At 48.4% G+C, this 18,539-nt stretch overlaps 1 protein-coding gene across 8 annotated transcripts in view; it reads left to right on the top strand.

Moving 5' to 3' along the window:
- The window catches only part of USP28 (ubiquitin specific peptidase 28), a 407,198-nt gene that overhangs the window by 334,598 nt on the left and 54,061 nt on the right, over positions 1-18,539 (top strand). For all 8 annotated transcript variants that reach the window (XM_085647372.1, XM_085647371.1, XM_085647370.1 and 5 more), the window contains one exon: positions 1,291-1,469. In XM_085647372.1, the coding sequence (XP_085503498.1) occupies positions 1,291-1,469 (179 nt within the window). The remainder of the gene's footprint in view (positions 1-1,290; positions 1,470-18,539) is intronic.

Here is an 18,539-nt window from a genome sequence, read left to right as displayed (position 1 = left end):
ATGCCCTGGGCCCCCGGTCAACAGGTATATATCTACAGTAGGGGGCTTGCAGCCTTTTGCTTTCCCCCCTAGCCACCATGGCCAGAGGTCTACCCAATCTCCCCTACCCCTACCACCCCACCCCCAAAGCCCCTTTAATTTGCCATTACATCATCATGGGTCACCCAGTTGGTGGCCGAATTGAGCATCATCTGTCCCAATGGCGGGAGATTATATTGGGTGTTCCAGATTGTCTGTCAGGGTTACTCCCCACATTTCCATCGTCACCCGATTGGATGATGGAAGACCACCTTTCTCTTTTGCGGCAGGAAGTGCTAGCTCTTCTGGCCAAAGTAGCCATAGAGAGGGTGCCAGCATTAGAAATAAGCATTGGCATAGCCAATAGGTCTCACCTTTGGGACCTTATAAGTGTTTAGCCATGCAACAGTTGCATAACTAAATACTTATAAGGTCCCAAAAGCGAGACCTATTGGCTATGCCAAGCAGCCGCGCGGCCACGAAAGTGAAAGTAATTGCGGTAAAGCGCAGCGCGCGCACCCGCACCCGCACTGTAGCTCTAGGCTGGCCTGGTAGAACTTTTTGGAGCCCTCTCAATAAGTCTCGCCAGACCAGCATCCACCCTATACTAGACCAACAATCTCTCGATTGTTTCCTGAAAATGGAAAAATTCAAGATGCTCACTGTGGCTCATGTTCTGTCTGCCCTGGAGACTGAATGGTAGGCCTGCACCTTCATTTTCTGTGGAATGGATTCTTTTTCCATCTTAAACGTTCCCAACCTAGACACCTGCACAATGGTTAAGCCGATTTGCTGAAGGGCTTTTCCTATGAGGGTACGGACAAGTCCTAGAAAGAAACTGACATCAGTGCTCCTGAGTGGCGCTTATTTACAGCCTTGCTCATTAACTCTTGAATAGCACAATGTTTATGCAGAGCCACATAACACAACCTACTGGCTTGCAGAAGTACTACTTTTGAGTTTCCAGATCTAGTCTGACTCTGTGGGGAAATATTCTCAAAATAAGGAATCTGCGGTTAGCTAGACTTTCCATCAGAAAGAGCATTACCAAAGGTAAGTAACTGGCTGATTTAGTTAATGGTTGGAGCATTTGAAACATTGAAGCATTGAAACTGGAAAGAGGCACCACTGCTTTCCCATTCTTCACTTGACTGTTAACTCGATTTTGTTAGGCTGCTAAGATATTGCTAGAATGTCCTTTATTCTGCATTTGTAAACTGCGTTACTTTAGCCAGTGCATCAAAATGTAAATATTTTCCCATTTTTTGGCAGGCATTTCGTGAGGAGTACTCTCGACTGCATCTTTTGTCGGAAGAGGCGCCCACTCCACACAATGACCCCCGCCTGCAGCACGTCCTGGTCTACTTCTTCCAAAATTCTGCTCCAGGCCGTGTGATAGAACGCACCCTTCTGGAACAGTTTGCTGACAGAAACCTCAGCTATGACGAAAGGTAGGTTAGTTAAGTTTAAATAGTACAATATCTAAGAAGGCACGAACGAAACCTGGCACATCTTTGTGTGATGTTTAAAAAAAAAAAAATTTAAGTACATTCTTGACGAGAATATAGCCTAATAAACTAGACCATCTTGAAAGAATGAATGGGGTAATACCTTGACAGCACATCATACACATTAGACCATTACAGTTACATTCATGTATTTAAAAAAAGACACATCCTTTGACCTCGAAAAGCATATTTAGGGCTGGCTTTAGTCGAAATGAAGATAAGATTGAGTACTGTGGACAGGAGGGATAGCTTAAGGCCCTCTAAGCAGAACAGTTACATTTGTTTCCAGTAAACAAATGGAACAAACTTTGCAAACAACTTGCAGTTAAGTATTGTCTTTGTAGATTAACCATTTTCCCAGGATTGGTCAGTGGCCTTCCTGACACAGCTATTGGATGATACAGCCAGACAACCTTGAATCCAGGAGGACCAGCCAGAGTCAGAAGGATAAAGTAGCTGGGAAGCGTTCTACTACCAGGGTTTGCAGGTGGTAGCCATTGGCAGAAAGAGGGTTACATTCTGGTGGCATCCTCGCTGCACTTCTAGCAACAGGAGTACTTTGGTCAGTGGATCTGACTTCTTTTGGTGCCGAGGTTTGCTTGCAGTTTGATATGTCTATCCAGGCAGGCAGTCGGCAATGTTGGTGGTGAGGTGACTTTACAGTGGTGTTGGTGATGAGCTAACTTGATAGGGTTCTCGTAACCTTGGTTGAAGTAGTGTGTAGCTTTTTTCCCCCCAAAGAGCTTCATCGGCTTTTACAAAGCTCTGCAGGAGGTGGAGAAACAACATGAATAAAGCGCGTATACAGGCATTATGATGGACTATATAGAATATACATTATTTTTGTCCTGTACTATTTATAATCCAGTGCCAGAATTCACTCACTCCCACTCCAGAGACATATATTATCTTCCAATCAAACAATTTTGTTAACTGCAGCTCTCACCGTGAAAACCATCTGGAACAATATGGGTCCAAGAATTGTCTCGGGCCTCCTGTTTCACCACCAGTGTGTGAGGAGTTTGTTGTCGACCAGTGCGACCAGAGGGTAAGTCCTGCTCCCCTCTCCTGGGGCATCTGGTCTTGGGTCTCTCTCCAATGGAGGGCCATTTCCTACAACATATTGCTTGGGTTTTCGGTTTAGGATGCACTGTTGTAGATTTGGTAGCGTTTCAGGGAAATGCCCTGATCCGATTATGGAGGGTGATTGTCTTCTTCTTAGTGTTTGAGGTCATGCACTAAAGCGTCCCATTAGTCTGCAATTGATGCCACCGAATGACTCGGTTTTCTTCCCTGTGGAGCGCCTTTTCCCAGAACACCACATTCTTTTGTCAGGTCACCCCAGATGGCAGGGGGGGCAAGGGGAGTGTGAGTGGATTTCACTGCATTGTTGTGATACATCGCTTGGCCAACAGGAGTATGAGGAACCTCGTTGTGACTTTGTGTAGGAGAGCTCTCAGGGCCGTGCCGATTAGGCATACTTCAATGGATGTCCATTTTGGTCCGCCAGTGACAGCCGCAGATGCGCGCCAACTCACTTCCAGTAGTGTTGCAGTGCTGGGCAGTCCCATAGAACATGTCTGAAGTCCGCAAGCGCATAGTGACAACGGACACAGTCGGTACATGCCCACGAAAACACGCAGCCAATTTTCTGTGGCATCAAATAGGCCCTGAATAAATCAAAATCTCTTGTTTCTGGAGACATTTCTGCGGTATTCCAAGGCCCTCTACCATTCCTGGTTATAAAATGCTCTCATTGAGAGCCCCTCCCATGACTCTTGAAGGGGTTCCAGGGATACGTTAGTGTGATCTCTGATTTCTCTGTATAGCCAGGTTATCAATCTTAAGTCTTTTTCCCAATAGTGTGTACTGTTAGTAGTAAGGCATTAGTGAGAATATGCTCGGGGTTCTTCCCAGCGCCTCCTTAGAGATCCTTTTAATCTTCCCAAAACGGAGAAACTGGCCTTGCAGGAAATTAAACTGACCATGCAATTTGTGAAAGTCCATTAGTTTACCCTTCTGGTAGGTATCCCCCAGAGTGTGGAGCCCGGTCTTCTCCCCCCCCCACCCCCGCCCCTCGCCTATAGATCCTGGACTGAAAGGGGTCCCAGCTCAGTTGGGAGTCCTAACTGAGCTGGGGCAAACTGTAATTTAGAGCCTGTGTAAGAAAAGCCCTTTTGTACATGGTTATGGCCATCAAAAGTGGGGACCCCAGTACTCTACCCTCCCCGGAGCAAAACAGCTTGTTCAGTACTCCAGCTCGGGACTGTGTAGCCGAACATCCGGTTTCTTGTAGATGGGATGTCACCAACAACCTGGCTGGCTACTGGAGCTTGACTGCTAGGTAATATCTTTATAAGGCGGGTTGAGGGCATCCTTCCTTAAGCGGCGGGAGTCTCAGCTAGGCCAGTTGTATTCTCCGCCTCTCAGATGAGGGTTATCAATAGGGAGTCTAACTGCCTGATGTACGTCTTCCGCAAAACAAGGTGTAGATTTGCAAAGTAATAGAGTAATCTTGGAACCATTACCATCTTGGCGGTTGCTGTGTGGCCTGAAACAGAGTTATTTCTAGAGACAGTGGTCCCTAGACAAGGATTAATGCGAGCAAACAATAAATATAGACCCAATCAGTACTATATTTTACAGCTGTTCAGCTGGACAGGTGTTTTTAATATATAGTTGCTTAAATATACACAAAATTCAGCAAGAAACAAATAAAGTGGGACACAAGCCTGTATCCAACTTAGTGGGAAGGCCGTGCAACATGAAACAAAAAGGCTCAGGCAGAGGTAATTTTTTGTATGAGACACATTTTAGTAGGACACACAAATTATAGTGGAGACACCATTACACATAATAAGTATTAAATAAAGAGGTGTATATGGCGTACAACAAGTCAACGGCGTTTCGATCCTTACCTCCGGCTTTGGTTTCTTGGGCATGTGGTTTATGTGACTCCATAGAAGACACCATCCAAGTAGAAACAAACCCCCTTTTAACAATTACTCCCAGTCTGGCGTGGAAACAGTGCAGGAGCAAAATGATAAGTGGAGAACTTTCCAAACTGCAAAGAGTATTATGTGATTTGTAACAGGAGTCTGGTGCGTAATGCTGCTTGATTGGGACGTGGGACTGAAGAACCAGCTACATTGGGTGGAGGATCGGCCCATTGAAATCGGAGGGGTAACTGACACTACTTCGAGGTTGTGTCCAAGCCTCACATGAGTTCATCTGCTGTTTGTTGAGGCACACTGGGTAGGATATTGGGAGTGTCACTCAGGTCAGAGCTCAACAGGTCTCCACTGGACCCCTCAGAGTCAGGTAGTGATCTCCTGGTCCAGATTACTGCCTCTGAGGCCACCACTGATTTCCGATCAGCACAGATCTGTTGCGGGGTTGTGGGTCTCTGTATGAGCTCCCTCTCTCCGCTTTCGGGCATGCCTAGGCCACGCCGACCATTGGGTGCAATGGGGACTAGTCGGAGTGATTTTCCAGCTCCCTGGTTCCATGTGCAGCTGATCGATTCATGGCCAGGCTTCTTCTCGCGATGTGAAAAAATTAGTTTTTTGTGCTATTATCACCTTTCAGTTTCCCCAGGAAGAGTAAGGCATATGTTGGGCTTTTTGACTCCCAGGAAAGACGACCTTTGATGTTGAACCACCAGTATGAAGTCTGGGAATATCATTACGGTCGAATTGTCCGCCATTCTTCCAGGCTGTGCTGAGGATGAGGTCTTGGTCCCGATAGTTCATGATTTTTGCTACAATTGGTCTTGGGGGCGCCCTCCACCTGTAAAGATAGGGTGAGGCCATGAGGGCACATTTACTCTTGGAGACATTGTTCAATGAAGAAGGTGACATTAGGACTCTCAATTTTTAAATACAATTATATTTCTATTCAGATAGGCTTACTATGTGTAGATTATTATGCCTCGCCCCTCCTTCGGTGTCTTCAGCTTGTTTTTCTGGGATCTGCACTAGCTCCTTTTAGATGTGTAGTTCCTTAGAGGTGGCCTTTGACTGGGGTTCGAGTTCTGTCAGTGTGGTTTCTGCTTGGCTTAGTCTGTCACTTGTTTTTTTGTGGTCACCCTTCAGAATGTTGAGACCAGTAGTCAATGTATTCACTTTAGCCTCCAGAGCGGCCTAAAACTCTCCAATCGCATTAGGATTCGTGCTGTGTGTCTGGATTGTGCTGGCGCATCTGGAGGCCTGAATGCTGGTGCGGATTTCTATGAATCTGCTGTTGCCATTACAATAAAACAGGAGTGGGCTGACATTTTTAGTGATCAAATTCCCCCCACCTGGCAGGGGGATTGGGGGTACAGGAGAAGGCATGGGAACCCTTGGTGTGTTTAAAGGCCGTTTTTCTGGTTGGTCTATTTTTCAGGGAGCAGCCTTCATTTCCGGGGCGCTTTCGAAGAAGTCTCTTGGCCTGCTTGACCTTTGGGTGATATGACTAACCCCAAGGCGGGACAAGCAGCTCTCGATGTGCAGTTGTCCCATTGAGCGTGGTTGTGGGTCACCAGCTTTAGGTTGGAGCCTGGTGGATGGGCTCTTTATTGTTTGAATGTGGCCCTCTTTATCCACAGGATGTCAGGCAGACAGGGTGCGTTCTTCCAAGTCATGGGGCCGTGACCAGAGTCGGGCCAGTGTCTTCATTCCTCGTCCAAGCAGGGCTTATCGATGTAGGTCTCTGCATCTTTGGCCTTTATCCTCGCTGTAGGGCTTCTTGTCAGGGGATGGGGGTGACTTACAACTCCCACCCACCATGGCGGCTGACGTGGGCCCCACTCTTCTTTGGCAGCTGGCCCGTACGACTGTCCTTGTGATCCCCCCCTGAATCAGCAGGGTCCCGATTAAAAATGGGTCCTCTATCAAAGGTTTACTTGATGCCCTATAAATAGCCCTGACAGTAGTTGTTGTAAAATGCGCTGATCACCAATCAATTTAAGGTTAGGTGTACAAAAGTAAAGCTTTTGCTGACTATATTGATCAAAATGTGTCCCAGGTAATCCTTTGATAAAGGACCCATTTTTAATTAGGTCCCTGCTGAAGTGAGGAACCCTCGCTGCACCCAAAGGCGCCCAAAGTCATGGGACACTCCAAATGCTTACTTGGAGTAAGTAACAGTTTTTGAGTGATTAGAATATAAACTCACTTAAGTGCAGCAGTTTAGCTATTTCAGCGTATTGCGCTTTGGGTAAGAAACAACTTTCTGTATCTTCATGTATAGAACAAACTGTAAACTGCAACTCATGTTTTTTATCATTTCTGAGGGAAGAACCATCAACATGAGATACAAAATCAAAGTTTTGCGAAGGTAAACAGTGGTGAGAAGACAATCCTGCAACAATTGTTCGCTATTCCATCAACGGAAGTATAAAACAGTGAACACAAGTCACCATACCAGCGTGGTGTGGGAATCAGAGAGCAACAGTATTTCGTACTTTTAAACCTAGATATAGAAAGGTGCTGGGTTTGCTGATTAGCCACAGCATGGGGTACAACAAAATGAAAGAGTGACTCGTCAGTATTTTTAGACACTTCAACAAGGTTAGCTTTATCTGCTGCGGTGCACAAACACGGAGGTAGCCCTGCTTCACAGCATTAAAAACAGAAGTATGTAATTGGTTTCTTTTTGTCACCATGATCTTTTTACTGGTGCCTATAGGGCAAAACCCTCCTTCTCATGACAGTACAGTGTGATAGCTTCGGCTTAATCTGCTAACCCCAAAATAGTTGCGGAAGATAAAGCATTTTTTTGACATGCAAAGACTTGTTCTGCCTACTTGGGCCAAAGCAACAGTTACAGTGTGTCTCTCTTAATAAATTGCAACGTTTTAACAATACCAGCATCTCCTAAAATCTGTTTTCTACAATTGCCCTCAAATCCCATCACTAAAATAAGCATACCTGGGATATAGTAATAAGTAGCATTGATACTTTCAACAAATCAATGTTCCTCTCCAGTTGATATCTCACAATGTAAATATCAAACAATGGGTAAACTCAATTGTAAGTTTTCTTTAGAAAAGTTATCCCGGTAGCTTCACTAACTGCACAGGTACAGGGTTTCACATTTGCATTGGTCTATGGAGTCCGAGGCAAACAACAAATAATTTTAGCACTGGATCATTGTAGGCCCTCTTAGAAAGACCGGAATGTCCAGAACTTAAAGTGCTTGTGAAAAGATAGAAGATTGGCCTTGTTTACCCCTGTCACAGACTATAAAAAAGAATAGGAATAGGGAGGAAAGCAGAACACAAATCAAGAATTGTGAATGATGAGTCTTTCACCAGAATGGATGTTCGAATAGTAACTGGATTAGAAAGGTGGGTGCTCACAGTGGGTACAGAATCTTTTGCTTTTACAGAGCAGCAATTAACTCACCGAGCCCTACTTCTGCCTGAGGAGGTAATAGGTATTGTGGTTTGCGAGGGAGTTTCGTCATTGGCTTGTTATGTTATGTTATGTTATAAATACTTCTATAGCGCTCGACTCACCCGGGGGCATCTCGGCGCTTGACTAGAAATATTCCTGAGACTGAAAAGAGGCAAGAGAGATTAGAATAGGAAGGCTTGTAGCTGTTTCCTAAATGTGCTATAGATAGCAATTTTGCGAAGGGGATCTGGTAGCTCATTCCAGTATCTTGGTGCTAGATACGAGAGAGATTTTCCTCCAGAGCGACACAGCCTTATACGCGGTACTTGTAAGAGACCCCGCACGCTGGACCTTAGGTTTCTATTAGGTACGTGTTTAGTCGGTCTCTTTTGGAGGTATTTAGGACCTCTTCCATTAAGTGCTGTATAAGTGAGACAACAGATCTTAAAGAACGATCTCTTTCTCACTGAGAGCCAGTGGAGTTCTTGCAATAAGGGTGCCGATGCGAAGCCTACTGGGCGATTCAGTACCATCCTAGATGCAGTATTTTGAATCACCTGCAGTTTGCTCATCAGGGTCTCTCCTACCCCTGCCAACAAGGCGTTGCCATAGTCCAGGCAGCTGATGACAATAGCCTGGACCAAGGTTTTGCGATGGGTAGTAGGCATAAAGAGGAGGATTTTGCGCAGCAGACGCAGGCTATAGTAGCATGAGCTGGTCATCGTGGCAATGTGGTCTTTCATAGATAGAGACTGATCTAGTTTTAGCCCTAAATCTTTGACGCATTGAGTAGGAACAGGGGCTACTCCCAATTAGGCGAGCCACCAGTCATCAGACCAGCTAGCTGTGGCTTTGCCCATCAGCATTAACTCGGTTTTGCTGGGATTCAGCTGGAGATAGTTCTGTGTCATCCAACTGGAGATCTCAAGCATTCCTCTGGCAAACCGTGCTTTCTCTGCTACTATGTCAGTGCCAACCGAGAACATAAGCTGAGTATCATCAGCATAAGAGATGATCTCAAAGCCCAATTGTTCCGCTATCCCTGCTAATGGGGCCATATAAATATTAAATAGTGTCGGGCTTAGGCAGGAGCCCTGAGGGACGCCTCTGTCTAAGCTGATTGTATCTGACAGATGTGGACCAAGCATGATTGTTTGTGTTCTACCGGACATAAAGTTTTGCAACCATTTTAAAGCTGTTTCCTGGATACCACAAGAGTCAAGTCTCTCCGCTAGCATTTCATGTGAGATGGTATCAAATGCTGCGGAGAGATCTAGTAATATCAATATTGCCGATCCCCCTTTATCTATTTGCAGCCTGAGCTAGTCTGTGACTGCTAAAATAGCCGTCTCGGTGCTAAAACCCTGTCGGAATCCCGATTGTGATGGATCTAGAATTTCGTTTAGTTCCAGATATTGACTTAGTTGTTTATTGATCATGCTTTCCAGCATCTTGTCCAGTAAAGGTAAAAGGGAGATCGGAGGATAGTTACTGAGTTCTCGTGGGTCTGCCGTTGGTTTCTTCATCCCGGCGTTGACTGTTTGTGCTGTACAAAAACATAAGTGACTAACATGTTGAAACTATGAGGAGGGTGGGACTTGATCCTCAATACCAGACATGGTTTGAGATGAAGTGTTCATAGTATCATTCATTTGAAAGGACAATCATTTTTGCATAGCGCAGCTAGAATAGCATTTCCACCAGGTCTGGTGGCTCAGTGGACTAGTGAGTCTACTGCAGGGACCTGTGTTCGACCTCATGGTCACAGTTTCAAATCCCGGCAGGTCCAATCAGCCTTTCATCGATCTGAGGTTGATAAAATGAGTACCATTGCATTGGGTAACAATAAACATCTGTTCTCATACAGGGGATACTCATCAATAGTCCTAATCTATGAATAATCCCCGCCCATGTGCAGGATACCGGAGCATATAGAAAAAACATATAGATACATAAATATGCATATGTGAAAACATATACATAAAGCCTAAAATGTTTCCAACATGGCAAAAATGCTGAAATTACATAGGTTTGCATTGTAGTACCCCTACCTTCCTAACCCATAAGGAAAAAAGGAAGCACTAAACAATTGTCATACAATAATGCTTTATTGCCATGGAGCAAACTTGTAGTTGCAGGCATTTGCCTTTAGGCTGCAGCAGAGAACTAAGAAACAAAGAAAACTGACACCTTGCCTTTTAAGGCATTAGAGTAGGGGTACCGTGCCTTTAAGACCTGCAGGAGATCCCTTGCTCTCATGATGCACCACAGGTGGCAGTTAGGTCAGTTCTTTTTTCCGACTCCTTCTATGAGGATCCTGGAGCTTGAGCGCTTCAGTTTTTTTATTGAAAGTGATTTCATTGATATTTTTCTTGGAAAACTCGACAAAGGCTTATTCTACTGGTTTTTTGATCTTACCATAAATTTTTTCCAATCAGAATGCCTTATTCAGGAAATGCCCTTCCTGTGGCAAGAAGATGGCACTGGCAGATCCACACTCTGTGTGTATTGTGTGTCTTCCATCCTCACACAATCCTGACCAGTGTTACCACTGCCAGAAATTTTCCATGCGGACTCTGCGTGACAGAGAATGCATAAAACTTCATGCCCAACTGAAGAAGGACAGAAGCCATCATGGAGGTGACCATGGAGTCTTCAAACTACCTTCTTCAAGCAAACAACACTGAAAACGGCGACATACCACCTCTCCTGAGTCCAGAAAGAAGAAGGTAACAGGAGATTCGCCGTCGAAGTCGCCTTCGAAGAGACCCAGACACTCTTCAGCGTCGAGGGACAAATCACCATCTCGACGTCGAGATTCTCCGCCGCATGCAAGTAAGTCGGCGTTGAGGCACAGCACGTCGGGCTCGAAGGCTGTGGGTCCTGAGAGACCTGAAAAGTCTCCGTCGAGGCTTCCTTCGACGTCGAGACACTCTCCGCCTCCCTCGAGGGGGTTGGTGTCGAAAGTCACGACGGCGAACATCTCGCCGCAAGTGGGCTTGTTGAGAACTTCGTGGAAGTCCCATCACTCAACGTCACGAAGATCGACGCCAACTCAGCGCCATGGGAGATCGACGTCGAGATCACCAGACCGACAGCGAAGGTCGACGTCGAGGTCTCCACATCGCCGTAGGCGATTGACATCGAGAGCGGGACGGCGTTCTCATAGCAGATCCCCTCGATCGATGCCGATGGTGACGCAGACTTCATCGACATCAAGGCATTCGACGTCGAGGGAAAAAAGTGCAGCAGCCACAGAGGAGACGTCATCTGGGGACCAGTCATCATCCCAGGACTGTATATTGTGCAAATTTCACCGGAGAATTGTCCCAAAGCTGGAGAGAAGTACGGTCTGTCGCCTCACTGGCTGGACGGTGTCGGGACAGGTGACTGCAGAAGTCCGGGCTCGGACTACTCTCGCACTTACTTGCCTTCTTGGATCTCTCCTCAGAGAAGCAAGTCTCCCCTCAAAAGACCAAGATCACCGTCCATGCACCGACCACAGTCCAGGGGTCGTCAGTGTCCCCCCAGAAGACCAAGATCACCTTCCAGGCACCGATCAAGGTCCAGGGGTCGTCGCAGCTCTCATCACGACTGTCCCCATAAGAGAAGACGCACGAGATCGCCCACACGGTCTTCCTCCATGAGGTCCTTGGTCCGGGACTATTCTTCGACCTTCTCCTCCACTCCTCCATCGCGGGTGTCTCCCATCGATGACATCGCGACCTTCTCAGATGTCCTGGGTAGGGGTGCGAAGAAACTAAATATCACTTTGCATACCCCTGTAGTTCCTACATCTATCATCTTCGACACCTTACACCATCGCACATTTCCTAGACCGCTGCTTCCTTTGGTGCCAGGATTCTTGGAACCAGCTATGGCCACATTTCTCACCCCTGCTACGGTGGGCTCCGTACCATCCAGGATTGCCAAAAAGTATAAGCCCCCAGCCGAGGATCCCTTATTTCTCAGAGCTGATCCACCAGCGGACTCCGTCATTGTGGCGGCAGCCATGAGGTCTCATTTGGCGTCTGCGTCATCTTCTGTCCCCCCGGAGAAGGACAGTAAACAGATGGACTCCTATGGCAGGAAAATGTGCAATACTTCGGCTTCTTCCATGAAGATTGCAAGTGCCTCAGCCCTTCTCGGGCGATATGTCTGGTCTCTTTGGGACTCCCTGTCAAGGTTCACCGAAAATCTCCCCAAAGAAGACCGGCAGGACTTCAGCGAAATTCTGCTAGAAGGTGGGCTAGTAGTCAATCAAGTTATAAGTGCGGCAGCGGACGCTTCAGATCTCGCCACTCTTGGTTACTCCCATGGCGTCTGTTCACGGCGCTCAGCCGGGCTGCGCCTCACAGGCCTCAAGCCTGATGCACAGATAAAGATTCTGAATCTTCCATTTAACGGCTCCTCCTTGTTCGGGGCTCACGCCGATGAGGAGATGAACAAGATGAAGACAGAGCTGGATACTGTCAAAGCTGTAGGTCTGGAGAAGCGCAAAGAATACCAGAAGCGCTTTCGTCAGGGCGACAAACGTTCCTTCCAGCAGAGGGTTCAAACCCCTCAATGGTCCTCCCAGAACCAGCAGAGGTCCCAATTCCAGCAGAGGGGTCGTGGCAGAGGAAGAGGGAACAACAAGCAGCAACAGTCCACCACTAAGCAGCCTCCCAAACAGTGAGGCATTGCTTCCTCCGCACCCGTTCGCCACTCGGGTAGGAGGGAGTATAGTTTTTCACCTGGAAGAGTGGGAAACCATAACAAGGGACAAATGGGTGCAGAATATTGTGCAGCATGGTTACTTGCTAAGGTACAAGTCTCCCCCTCCGCAAGTGCCCCCGCAATTGAAGCGCCTTCCTCAACTTCAAAGTCGGCTTTTACTAGGACGAAGTATCTATCCTCCTCTCCAAGAGGGCCATAGGGTCCCACCTCTCCAAAGAAACCAGGGGGTATACTCTCGCTACTTCCTAGTCCAAAAGCGAGGAGTAGCCAAAGAGTACAGACCTATCCTCGACCTGCGCCTGCTGAACAGGTTTATCAGAAAGGAAAAATTCTGAATGCTAGCCCTACATCAAATCTTTCCGCACCTTCACCAGGGAGACTGGATGTGTGCCATCGACCTGCAGGACGCCTACTTTCACATTCCTGTCTCAGTGAAACATCGCAAATTTCTCAGGTTTTAGGTCTCTCGTCACCACTAACAGTATTGAGTGCTTCCATTCGGCCTCAAATCCGCCCCACGGACGTTCTCCAAGTGCATGGCGGTGGTGGCTGCCTTCCTCCGCAGGCGGAAGATCTTCGTCTAGCCATACCTAGACAACTGGCTCCTGAAAAGCTCCACACCTGTGCTACTCCAGAGCCATCTCTCATACTGCCTCAACCTGCTGCATTCCGTGGGGTTGCAAGTCAACTACAAGAAGTCGGTCCTCAACCCCACTCAACGGATACACTATCTGGGCGCCTCCCTGGACTCCGCAGAGGCAAGCGTGTGTCCTTCAGAGGAGAGGTTGTCATCAATGCTTCCCAAGTGCCACACTCTTCTCGACACTGCACTTCCCACAGCCAGGCAAGTGTCTTCACTACTGGGATCGATGGCCTCGTGCATCTACATTGTGCCCAATGCCGCCTTCACATGTGGCCTCTACAACAGGCTCTCGAAGATCAATGGTCTCAGAGGTCAGGTCGCTGGGAAGATCGTCTGACTCTCCACCAAGCTGCCAGGGACTCCATCAGATGGTGGATGAAACGTTCTCACCTGCTGCAAGGGGTCCCTTTTCATCAGACGCCTCCAAAACAGACAGTGGTCACAGATGCCTCGATGCAAGGCTGGGGAGCTCATATGGGCCAGCTTCAGGTACAAGGTCTCTGCTCTGAGACAGAAAGAAGTTATCACATCAACTTCTTGGAGCTACGGGCACTCAAATCCCTGTATCCGTCTCTTCAAACTAGTCAGATTCAGACAGACAACACAACAACGATGTTCTATCTGAACAAGCAAGGAGGCACCAGGTCACGAGTCCTGTCTCTGAAAGCCCAATCCATTTGGCATTGGCTGCTGGCGAGAGGTCTCTCAATCGTCGCAGTCCACCTTCCAGGAACCCTGAACGTGCAGGCAGGCAGACGGCCTCAGCAGAGACTTTGTAGAAGCGCACGACTGGGTGCTCAACGAAGACGTCGCTCAGGAGGTCTTTCGGCAATGGGGAGTGTCGGAGATCGATCTGTTCGCAGACGCGGCAAACACAAAATGCCCCGTCTTCACGTCCAGATTCCCCCAGCAGGGATCACGGGGGAATGTACTTTTTGATCAGCTGGTTGCAGACATTGCTGTACGCTTTTCCTCCACTCCCTCTAATCCTGGCGGTCATACAGAAGTTCTACAGGACCAACACCAGAATGATCCTGATAGCGCCGGAGTGGCCACGCCAGTGGTGGTACCCGGATCTCCTCCAACTGTCAGAGGTTCCACACCCGAGGTTGCCCTGCTGCCCGGACTTACTGACCAAGAACGAGGGGAGAGTGTTTCATCCCAACCTCCCCTCCCTCCGGTTGACTGCATGGCTCCTGAAGTCATCCAGTACGGACATCTAGACCTTTCGGCTAACTGTATGGGCATTCTTAGAAAATCAAAGAGGCCCTCCACCAGAAAGTCTTATGCTTTCAAGTGGAAGAGATTTTACCTTCGGTGTAGGGACAACCCTCTTGATCCGACTCAAGGTCAAGGTCAAGAGCAAGTGATTCTTCCATACTTACTGCACTTGGCAAGATCAGGCCTGAAGTATCTCTCCATCTGGGTCCCCTTAGCTGCTATCACAGTTTATAGAAAGTCTCCTACCCAGACCTCATTCTTTCAAATGCCTGTGGTCAAAGATTTCCTAGAGGGGCTTAAGAAAGTGTTTCCACCAGTGAGGTCCCCTTCGCCTCCCTGGGAGCTTAACATTGTCCTCATCAAATTGATGGGTGCTCCTTTCGAACCTATTCATAAGGCATCTTTACAGCATTTGACCTGGAAGGCTGCTTTCTTAGTAGCCATCACTTCAGCCCGCAGGGTGAGTGAGATTCAGGCCCTGTGCTGCAAGGAGCCTTACACTGTTTTCCATGCCAATAGAGTGATGCTGCGGACTCATCCGAGCTTCCTGCCCAAGGTGGTCTCGGATTTCCACATCAATCAGATTATCACGTTGCCGCACTTTCTTTCCTTAGCCAACCACTCCCCCGGAGATAGCTTTACATTCTCTAGACCTTCGGAGGGTATTGAAGTTTTACCTTGATAAAACCCTTCCACTTAGGAAGTCTGACCGGCTCGTTGTCAATTATGGTTAAACAAATACCGGGCTGGCTGCTTCCAAAAGATCTATTTCTAGATGGATCGTCTCCTGTATAGCCTTGTCCTACCAACTAGCCAACAAGGTTCTGCAGGGCAGACCACGAGCACACTCTACCAGAGGGAAAGCTTCTACTACAGCTCTCCTTCTCAACATTTCTATTTCTGAGATTTGCAAGGCGGCTACATGGCGCTTGATACATACCTTTACACGCCATTACTGCCTAGATTCAGATGCACAGGCCGATGCCCAGGTGGGGCAGGCCTCTTTGAGGAATTTGTTTGCATAACGGCTGTTTGAATGTGATGTTACTTCATGTTCTATATGCTCTGTTGCTCGTCCGCGAGACTTTGGGTATGGGCTTGCTACTGTATTCATAGATTATGACTATTGATGAGTATCCCCTGGATGAGAAGGATTAGTTACTTACATGTAATCCCAGTTCTCATCCAGGGGTATACTCATCAAAGTCATAAGCGACCCACCCACCTCCCCGGAAGAGCAAAGTTATTGTTTATTGATTGCAGCTCTACTCAGGTGCATATGCACCGTCAAAAAGAACTGACCTAACTGCCACCTGTGGTGCATCATGGAAGCAAGGAGTCTCCTGCAGGTCTTAAAGGCACGGTACCCCTACTCTAATGCCTTAAAGGCAAGGTGTCAGTTTTCTTTGTTTTTAGTACTCTGCTGCAGCCTACAGGCAAATGCCTGCAATTACAAGTTTGCTTTATGGCAATAAAGCATTATTTCTGATGGATACATCTGCCAGTGGATTCCTCACCTTGTGAATATCCCCTGTGCCAGCATTCCACGGAACTTTTCTTTCCCAGCACTCCACGTCGACGTGGGCGACGTCATAATGCATCGGCTCCGCTCGCGACTCCATTCGACGTCACCGGAGCCATAAGAAGCCCACGTCGGCGTGATGACGTCAGTTCCCTTTTTTCCGCGCCGTCGACGCGCAACGTTTTTTTTTCCAGTGCTCTCTAGCTACTTTGTAGTTTAGCGGTGTAACTGTGTTGAATTCGGTATGTCTTCGACTAGGAAGTCGGGCTTTAAGCCCTGTAGGGAATGTGGAGGTCTGATGTCAATGACGGATCCGCACCAGAACTGTTTATGGTGCCTCTCTTCGGACCACGATATGGAGGAGTGCGGATGCTGTAGGAGCATGAATCCGAAAGCGCTCAAAGAGAGGAAGACTAAGCTCTTCATGAAGAAGATCGGTGAGGTGAAGAGAGGAAGGAAAAAGGAGAAGTCGAAGAGGGAATCATCGACTTCGAGGTCTTCGAGGTCGAAGAAGCACCACAAAAAGAGGAAGCGTTCTTCTCGACGTCGGTCCTCGAAGTCCAGGAAGTCGAGGTCGGCTTCGCCCCGTCGACGTCGGAGCAAAGCCTTGTCTCCTTCTCCTTCACCTTCACCGAGGCGTTCTCCTTCGAAGAAGCAGACTCCGGCTCAGTCCCCGACGCAGTCATCGGCTCCGTCTAAGGCTTCGACTCCGGTTCGAGTGGAGTCGGATGCTTCCATGGATGAACAGGAACAGGAAGAGTCTGTTCCGGTGCCTGAAGAATCTGCGGCTCCGGTGGAAGATACTGCGGAGCCGACGCCGGAGACCCCACAAGGGGATACAGGGTCTGTTCCTTTTCCTCAATTCCCAGCTCCAGGTACAGATTCTACAAATTTTTTGAATGCTATGTTTGGCATATTTAAAAGGGCGGCCTACCCATCCGGAGCACCAACTGGTCCCGTGGGTCCGATGGCATTTACACTAGGGGTGCCGCAGCATTATGCTCAGGCCCCCTTTATGCCGATGGCGCCTTCTTGGCAGTTTCCGGCGCCGTCTGGGGATCCGATTCGACCTCGGAGGGACCAGCAGACTTCGGAGCCTTCCTCGACGCCGAGGCCGCGTCCGGCGCCGCCGACTCCACCTATGGCGCCGCCGACTCCGGTACCTCCGGCTCCACCGACGCTGCGTACGACGTCGTCGACGCCGGCTCCCCGGATCCGGTCGAGAAGGGAGGCCCAGAGGGTTTTGGAGGAAGGGAGATATCGAGCAGAGGTGGAAGAAGGTGAAGTTGACTCTTCTTCTGATGAATTTGAAGGTATTGAAGAAGCAAGTGGGTTGGATACAACCCCGGAGTGGGAGCATACGTCTACCAGGTCTTCTCCGCCTCAGGAATTGGCTCCCTATCATGTGGTGATCAAGAAGGCAGCAGATCTTCTGGATTTGCAGCTGCCCTCTGTGGAGTACAAATCCAACTTGCTAACAGAGGTGTTGCATTCTCCGTCTTCGACTTCAGAGCCTTTGTTGCCTTTCAATGAGGCCATCTTGGAGCCGGTCTTGGAGGTGTGGAAGAAACCTCTTTCATCTCCGGCAGTGTGCAGACAGGTGGCAAGAAGGTACAGGGTTGCACCAGGGGATCCTGACTTTTTGTCTACACATCCATCTCCGGACAGCCTGGTTGTGCAGGCTTCATGTTCTAAACATGCTTCGGGTGCCTTCCCTCAGTCTCCAGCTGACAGGGAATCCAAAAAAGTTGATCAAGCAGCCAAAAAGACCTTTTCCTCAGGAAGTATGGCGTTGAAATAGTCTAATGCTACATGCCTTCTGGGGCGTTATGTGCATGCCCTGATGGACTCCATTAAATCTTTGGCCCCTAAGTTGCCTGAGGGGGATAAGTCGTCCTTTTTGGAGGTTGTTGCGGACACTCAGGCAGCTGCCAGACAAGTGATCCAGTCAGGGCTGGATTCTGCGGACTTGGTGGCAAGAATTATGGGGTCGTCTGTGGCAGCAAGGAGGCAGGCTTGGCTCCGTACCTCGGGGTTCTCGGCTGATGTTCAAGCTACGTTGGTTGATCTGCCATTCGACGGTCAGAAGCTGTTTGGGGAGAAAGCAGACTCTGCCCTGCAGCGATTTAAGGACAGCAGACTGACGGCGAAGTCCTTGGGTCTGCAGGCTCCTGCTAGGGGTTCGTCTTTTCGTAAGTTTAGGGGTTTCGGAAGAACATCTTTTCGCTCCTTCAGACAGCCCCAACAGCAGCAGCAACAACAACAGAATCCCCTCTGTAGGTCCTTTAGAGGGAAGCAAAGGAGTCGGAGAGGTTCTGGACGCAACCCCTCTTCTTCCTCATCCTCCTCTGCTCCAAATGAGGCTTCGGGGAAGCAGCCCTAGATCCCACATCCCGGATCATGTAAGACCTGTGGGGGGTCGGGTGTCCTACTTTCTACGGGGTTGGAAATCTGTTACAACCGACCTTTGGGTTTTGAACCTCGTAGAGACTGGGTACGCCCTTCCCTTTCGGGAGTTTCCTCCCCCT

Source organism: Triturus cristatus, chromosome 3_2 (assembly GCF_964204655.1).
Source record: "Triturus cristatus chromosome 3_2, aTriCri1.1, whole genome shotgun sequence".
NCBI classification, from domain to species: Eukaryota; Metazoa; Chordata; class Amphibia; order Caudata; family Salamandridae; genus Triturus; species Triturus cristatus.
The sequence above is the reverse complement of the archived record's forward strand: the minus strand, read 5'-3'. Positions and strand labels throughout refer to the sequence as shown.